General features: G+C 36.1%; 1 protein-coding gene across 1 annotated transcript; it reads left to right on the plus strand.

Moving 5' to 3' along the window:
• The first annotated feature begins 6,137 nt into the window (after window positions 1–6,137).
• On the plus strand, window positions 6,138–8,342 carry zgc:162730 (uncharacterized protein LOC564559 homolog). The gene is made up of 2 exons (XM_058745613.1): window positions 6,138–6,282; window positions 6,394–8,342. The coding sequence occupies exons 1-2, from the start codon at window positions 6,250–6,252 to the stop codon at window positions 7,315–7,317; spliced, it is 957 nt and encodes a 318-aa protein (XP_058601596.1). The 5' UTR covers window positions 6,138–6,249; the 3' UTR covers window positions 7,318–8,342.
• The last annotated feature ends 205 nt before the right edge of the window (window positions 8,343–8,547 follow it).

The raw sequence follows: 8,547 nt of genomic DNA on the forward strand, positions 1-8,547 counted from the left end.
CATTACAAACAACCTCCTCTTCCGTTAAGAACAGTTCTGTGTGGGTTTTATAAATGAAACCTCCACAAATGTCTGTGGGTGTATGACTTCTAACTTCAGCAGCCACAGAAGTACAAGCGCGGGCTGACAGATGGAGCACTACTGCTGGTTAAATGGAGGAGCTCGCTCTAGAATGAGAGATTCTGCACCCAGTCTTGATGACCATACCGCGCTCGACTGTGAGCTCTGGGCCCAAATATTCCCACAGGAGAGATGCAATATGGCCACCGCAATTTTATTATGAGCTAATGTGAATTTAGTAGTGTGGGATAAGGCCAACTGAACTATGAAATCCACTGATTTTGCCTCATGCAACTAAAGTTTGACACTGTCAAGTCTCAAGCTGTCGTTGTGTATAAGAAGTATAGGTAACACTTTAGTATAGGGACCAATTCTGACTGTTAATACCTAATATTAATATTTTGTAGAATACTGGTAACCAAACATTTTCCAGTCCCCACTGACTTCCATTGTATTTAATTTATTTTATTGTATTTATTATTATTATTATTATTATTATTATTTTTCCTATGGAAGTCTGTGGGGACCATCAAGACTTTAGTTACCAGCATCTTTCAAAATATCTTCTTTTGTGCTTAGCTTATATAGATTTGGAACAACTTGAGGGTGAACTGATGACAGAATCTTCATTTTGGGTGAACTATCCTTTTAGTAGGATTTAATTGCATCGTTACATGTGATTTCATACTTACTTCTATTGTCTTTGAAATAGGGTTGATTTAAATTGTTTATTTAAGTAAATGTACTGCCAGATATGGACAAGCATTTATGGTAGTTGCAGCTTAGTACATTTAAAATATATTAACTTAAATGTAATATTGAAGCAAACTTCCTTTCCACACGTTGAGCACTGCATTTCCGTTTATTACATCATTTTTCTAGTGGTAATTAGGCGTTTTTATACAGTTAGATCATGACTACGTTTCCACATCCATATTTTTCATCAGAAAGTCTTCAGAACCTTATCAGTCTGTCATTGCTTGCTGAAATAATGCCAGCTGAGTCCACTCTTGGAATGTGAGAGCTTTACAAGTGTGTCTGCAAAACATATCTAGTACAGTAGGAAACCTTTAGTTCATTTGTTTTGGTTTGGCCTCCAATAAAGTTTCTCAAATAGCAGATGGTGGGCTTGGGTGTTCATGTTGAGGATCTAAAAGAGCTGGTGAGAGATTTCAATCAGAAGACTCATAGAAGTGCAACTGTACTGGCCAACTATGACTGCTCTGGGAGTGTGTGTGTGTGTGTGTGTGTGTGTGTGTGTGTGTGTGTGTGTGTGTGTAAACACATGGACTGCATAAACAGAGTTATTGCACAGAGCGAAGGGTGGTATTTGGTGGATAAGGCTAAGTTTGTTCCTCAGTGAATATTTCACACTGTGGAAATGTGTTTCAGAGGGATGTGTAAAATCTAAAGGGCCTAAGTGAAAACAGAGCAGAGGAGAGAAGTGCAAACACATGAACTTTACAGTTGCTAAGTTATCCTTTAAGCTGCTGTTTCTACTGATATATTATAGTGGGTTAAATAATTTTGCTGCCTTGAAAACTGCCGAAAAGCTTTATTATGTTGCCTTATGGGCTGGCATGTATTTCACAGCAGAAAAAAAAGCATTATGGATAATGTTTACCCAGACCAGCCAGTCATTATGAACCCCAACACAAAGCAGATTATTAGTCTTGATTGTCCAAACTATTACACATCTATTTAATAAATAAGTAAATTGATGAAAAATACTGACATATAGTAACAATATGTTATAATAATTATAATAATTCAGATCATATGAATATATATTCATGTTTGGATCTTCCAACCGTACAATAATCCAAACACAAACCTCAAAAACAACACAAAAATGGGTCACTGAGCACAAAACCAAGCTTCTGCTATGGCCATTCCAGTCCTCTGACCTGAACCCTATAGAAAATGAGTGAGGTGAACTGAAGAGAAGAAGCAGCAACATGGAGCTGGGAATCTAAAGGGTCTGGAGTGATTCTGGATGAAGGAATGGTCTCTGATCTCTTGTCAGGTGTTCTCTAACCTCATCAGGCATTATAGGAGAAAATTTAGAGCTGTTAAACTGGCAAATGGAGGTTTCAAAAAGTACTGAAAAAAAGGGTGCCATTATTTGTGGCCAATGTGTATTAGAGAAAAAACATTTATTTCATAACGATATTTCCCCCCATTTTAAATTCTTATTATCAAATGAAAGGTTAGATTTTTGTGATTTTTTTAAATAAAAGATCAAAAGGATTAACAATGCAGATAAATTTTACAGCCTTCTTTGATCATATTTACCAAGGGTGCCGATATTTTTGGCCATGACTGTACATGCATACATAATATATATATATATATATATATATATATATATATATACACACACACACACATACCTTATATAAATATATATATATATATATATATATATATATATATATATATATGTGTGTGTGTGTATATATGTATGTATGTATATATATATATATATATATATATATATATATATATATATATATATATATACATACATACATACATACATACATACATGTATACATATCAATGTTGGAAACAGTTTTGCTGCTTAATATTGTTTGGGACTTTTTCAGGATTCCTTGATAAATAAAAATTTAAAAGAGCAGTATTTATTCAAAATATAAATGTTTTTACAATATACACTACTATTCAAAAGTTTGAGGTCAGCACATTTTTTTTTTTTTTTTTTTTTTATAAATTAATACTTTTATTCAGCAAGGATGTGTTAAATGGACAAAAAGTGACAGTAAAGACTTATATTGTTAAGTTTTCTATTTTGAATGAATGCTGTTCGTTTAAACGTTTTATTCATCAAATAATCAAAGAAAAAAGTATCACAGGTTCCAAAAAATAGTAAGCAGCACAACAGTTTCAACACTGATAATAAATCAGCAATGATTTCTGAAGGAACATGTGACACTGAAGACTGGAGTAATGGCTGATTGAAATTCAGCGCAGCATCACAGAAATAAATTAAACATTAAGAATAAAAAAAAAAACATTAAAAATCTTAAAATTAGAAAATGTAAATGTATAAAATGTATCCCATGAGCTGTGTAACTGCTAAAATAATAACAAATGTATTTTGCGTTGAGTTATGTCTTACTGAATTTACACAAGGGTTAATCAAAAAGAAAATGCACCAGGTGTATGTTAGAGGACAATGATAAATTACACCAGATATTTCATATCTCTAAATATAAACTTCCTCCTTAAATAATACGGTCAGCATTTTCCCAAATGTAAAAGTGGAAAAAGAGATCCATTCATTAAACATCTACTAAAACTAAAGATACCAGACCAGGAACAATCACTCAACAGAGGGGAGCATGCTCATAAACTCGCCCAGTTGACCCAGATTTGACTAATCGCAGATCAAGAAAGTAAGGTACTTTCCCTACAGAGGCTATCTAAATTTGACCTTGGCCCAAACACACTGTCCTGGTCCTGCTAAGTCATAACATGTTATTGAATGAATATACAGAATGAAAACTAAACATGCCACTGTAGAAGTGGAAGTGAATGTATGAAGCACCAAACACATGACTGATATTATCACATGATTTAAAAATCAGTAATACTTAAACAACCATGTTCTGACAAGGCAGTATGTCTCTTTTAGTTTGAAAAGCCTCCCATAGCGCCTACTTCTCACATTACAAGCCAAAACACGTATAGCAGCGTAGGCTATATTAAATTAGGCCCAATTAAGTCATCACTACAAAGAACACATACTAACTAGGTAGTTTTGAAAGTAATGTGGGTCTGATTTCTAATTTAGGTGGAGTAATAAAATGTGTAATAGCTCCATTTAGGAAATCCCCTCACACTGGTCAAGGTGACATACCATTGCTCACAAGAAAGGAAAGCTCAAACCATCTGCGCAACCGGCTATATGTTTGTTTGAATACATGCCGTGGCGAGTATGTGATCATGAGTAAGCAAAGTAAACCACTGATGGATGATGAGGAAGAGTTTCCGTACTTGTGGGACCGCTGCCAATGAGCGAGCCAAGATCCCTAAAGAAATGTGTCTGATGACACAAGTGAGAATTTCCATGTCTCATGCACCGTTTTTAACATCCATGCCCAGCCAAATTGGACAAAGTCATGGAGAGAGGCAGCTATTTTTAAGTGAACATGAGATGACGTGCCTGTTTTTAGCTGCCTTAGTCAATGCAGCAGCTACAGATGAAGTTGACCATGTAACAAAAGAATATCAGTCAACACGTCAACATGACTGAAGGCAACATTTGCTTAAATTTCCAGAGGAATCAGCAATCAATGAGCACAAGTGAAGTGATTCACATTTGTGCTTCTCTGGTTGTGAAGTGTTTAGGCTGCTCATACTCACACATTACACATATGCCATTATGTTCCCAACTAACAGGGAACGTTCTCAGAACTTTGCCAAATGTTCCTCCAGTAACTGTAATACAACATTAATTCAAGGTTATCAGGTATTTAATTATGTTCTCAAAAAGTTAGCACAGTAGCTTATTTATACACCAACTTTGGATGTTCATGGAACGTTTGTTCTAATGCTTTTTTTAAACTACTTTTTTTTTTTTTTTTGAACTTTTAGAGAATATTAAAAAATGCTTATCAGAAACATTCCCATAATGTTTGCAAAATGAAACAAAATGGAACATTCTCTTCATGTTTTCTCTAACGGTCACATAACCAAACTTTTTTTTTTTTCTTTTTTTTTTTTACAAAAACTGGATGTTTTGAATTTTCAGAGAACTTTTAATAATGTTAGTTAAACATTCATGGAACATGATTTTATAGCTGGGTTAATACTATCCATTTTTTAATAATAATAATAATAACTGTTTTTTAAACAAGTGAAAAATTTAAATTAAAATTAACATAGATTCAGAAGTCCTATTAAGGTATATTCTACACAAAACTTTTTTTTTTTTTTGTCATTAATTACAGAATTCACCAAAACAATTTATCAGTATCTTTGTGTTATATTTTAAATTTTGTTTTTTGTGCTGATTAATGGCACAAAATTGTGACAACTTACCCCATAACCTTTAACAACATTCTCTGCTTTTGGGGCATGTTGTCACAAAAGTTCAATGAACTGTATCTTTTTTTTTTTTTCTTAGTCAATAGTGTCACAAAATCTGTGACGCCTCCCTTATTTAATCTAATTTAGTTTATGTCTAATGATTTGCCTTTTCAATACAAATTAGGTATTTTCAGTTCTCATCGTGGCCACAAGTGGCAGGAGTGCAGCCTTCACACAATATTAGTCAGACTGATACCACAAAAATGAAACCAGAACCCAGTCGACTATCTACATTTGTGCTATTGAATAAAAAGATCAAACCACACCAAATTAAAATTCATAGCATCCTGAAACTATGTATGGAATAAAATACAGTCAGCTGGTCTATATTGCAAAACAGTCCCAGTGATCTATTGAAAAGGTTGTTTTGTAATAATAACCCTCTGACTGTGCATTTTACAGCTTATTACACATATATAGACAGACAGACAGACAGACAGGTATATAGATAGATAGATAGATAGATAGATAGATAGATAGATAGATAGATAGATAGATAGATAGATATTTAATATCTAAATTAATATCAATATTTAATATCAGTTAGGGCCATTAATCATAAACATATGACCACTCAATGTTGTCACTGACCAATAAAAATTAAGTATTCAAGAAAAAAATATATATATTTAAATGTAAAGTGTTCTTAATTATTTCAACCTGTTGTGGATTTGATTTCGCCCCACAGTAACGTGGTAAGAAAAACACATGCTGGAAAACATAAACAGTATCGTTCTCAACCTTCTGTAGGCCATGGGAAACGTCTGTCGGGGCAGTTAACGCTACAGGTTACTGTAAATTAATCACACTACTCTCTTGTTTTGCCTGTTGGTGAAACTGATTTTTTTTTCTTTTTTTTTCTTTTTTTGTGCCACTGGCTAAAAATACTCAAGCCGTGCTTGACAACGTCGACAATCGGTGGGAGCGGCGTACGGGAATATTATCGCCCCGCCCACTTGTTTTTTTTTTTTCAGCACATAAAACGGAGCTGAGCGCATATTGAACACAGCATAACGCTTCCAGCGCTCGTTCGCAACTTCTGACAGCAACATTCCTTCACAACAACACTTCACTATGTCCGATACGCTGGGCGAAAGTCTTATCCGGGTAAGTTCAATTGAGTTTACGTGTTTTGTTTTGTTTTTTTGGGATCGTGTTAGAATTGTCAAGTGTGTTTCATCCTCCTGACTCATATTGTTATTGTTTTCCTCCCCCCAGAATCTCATCAACCTGGGTTTAGATGAGCCGTTTCTACACCTATCCCGCTCGGTCGCACCGAAGAGCGTCAGCTCCGAGGGGCTCAACGACGACGTCTGGCCAACGGACACCTGGAGCCAATCCAGCAAACCCCAGTTTCCTCTTAAAGCAGACCGATCCATAAGTCTGACTGACACCGTCAACAGAATGAAGCCCCACGACGTGCCCCCACCGCCCGGATTTCCTCCGCTGGCACCCCTGCCCTCGAACCGATACAAGACCGAGCTGTGCCGAAGCTTTCAAGAACACGGCAGCTGCAAATACGGCAGCAAATGTCAGTTCGCCCATGGCGAGAACGAGCTGCGAGGGCTATTCCGCCATCCCAAATACAAAACTCAAGCTTGTCGCACTTTCTACCAATTTGGATACTGTCCTTACGGAAGCCGCTGTCACTTCATCCACGAAGATAAAAACTCTCTCGACCAGAACCCGCGTCAGCTCCGTCAGAGCGTCAGCTTCGCCGGTTTCACGCGCAGCAACTCTCCCCCGACTTTATACGAACCCCTGAGCTTCACCCGTGCGCCTTCGGTCTCTCCCCCTCCCGCTGATATCTTGTCCCCGGTCTTCAGCGACTCTTCCCGCGACATGTTCCCCTTCAGCCGTCACAGTACCGGAGATATCTACAGCAACGCGCCCTTCACGCCCGAGCCTCGGTCGCGTTGTGTCTGCGGACACGGAAATGACTCCCAGGGCTCCAGCAACGGGCTGTACATGAAGGAAGACACGAGCAAAGCCAACCTGCAGCGCTTTTCCTCGGAAGACTCGCTGTCAGACCGTGAAAGTTACAGCAGCACCGGCAGCTCCAGCGGCTCCGAGTCTCCCACCTTCGACGCCTCGAGCGGGAAGCGCCTGTCTGTTTTCACGCGGATGTCTGTGTCTGACTGAGGAGGACTTTACCGCAATTCCTTCCCTATCATTCAATCAGTCAAAAAAATTATGTGTAATGAGTCTTAATACTGTTAATTTATTATATATATATATATATATATATATATATATTGCTAAAGGAGATTATTTTGATACCAAGCTGCCCTCCAAAGCCTAAGCAGGCATGGTTTTTATAACAGTGTATTATTAGCTATTTTCTGTGACATTGTCTTCCATTTGCTTTTGCTTTTCTTGCTTTTCAACGTTGTTTGGCAGTTAGCATTGCAGACAAGTGCCTTAAAACATCATAACCTAGTGGCATAAGCAGAGCTTGTGTCAAAAAAAAAAAAAAAAATATATATATATATACATATATATATATATATATATATATATATATATATATATATATATATATGTATGTGCATATAGAATTATGTATCATATATCCAGTGTGTGAATTAGGGGTTGACTTTTAAAGGAATTTCTGGCCGTTTTTGGAAGAAGTCACTTCCCCAGATAATTTGCAACTTGTATCTACCAACAATGTGACAAACTTGAGAAAATGACCATACATTCACTCACAAAGAATGCACTTTACAAATCAATACCGGGTGAATGTTTCCATGTAGCATTTTAACCAAAGCATTATGATGTTAGGTACCAGTTTTGTACAAGAAAACTAAGAAACAAACCTAAAAACCATATATTTATATTGGACAAGAGCTGTCAAGTTAATGTTTTGACAACCCTGGTTGGGTCCTTGCTCAAGGAAACTTGTCTTTTATCAGGGACTGTAACAATACAGTATTTCTGTAGAATAGTTTGCTTTGTTTGCAATGTTTGTTTTTTTTTTCTTTTTTGTAATTGTATAGACCTAACTAATATATTTATTAAGTATTTATTGAAGGTATAGCAATGTATTTTTTACTTATTTATCAACATGTGTCATGGCCTTTGAAAAGAAAAAGTGTTGACACAAAATGATGGAAACTATTTCAATTGACCAAAATAATGTAATAAATGCATATTTTGAAAAACGATTGTATTGAACTTGATGTGTTCTCTACCAAATGCACCACAAGAATAATCTCATCACCTACAGTGTTCCTCACATGTCTTCTTGCATTTCAAAATCACTTTATCACATACCTAAGAAAAAATGATGTTTTGTAAATACTCGAACCAGGATTAAGTTCATATTTGGCATACACAGAAATATTGCACACAACAACACTGAGATCTGAC

Source organism: Onychostoma macrolepis, chromosome 15, assembly GCF_012432095.1.
Source record: "Onychostoma macrolepis isolate SWU-2019 chromosome 15, ASM1243209v1, whole genome shotgun sequence".
Lineage (NCBI taxonomy): Eukaryota > Metazoa > Chordata > Actinopteri > Cypriniformes > Cyprinidae > Onychostoma > Onychostoma macrolepis.

Excerpts from the sequence above, each read along its gene's own strand:
- zgc:162730 (XM_058745613.1), top strand. The coding sequence starts at position 6,250 with ATGTCCGATACGCTGGGCGAAAGTCTTATCCGG. Across the intron at positions 6,283-6,393 it reads TGGGCGAAAGTCTTATCCGG|AATCTCATCAACCTGGGTTT; the intron begins GTAAGTTCAATT and ends TCCTCCCCCCAG.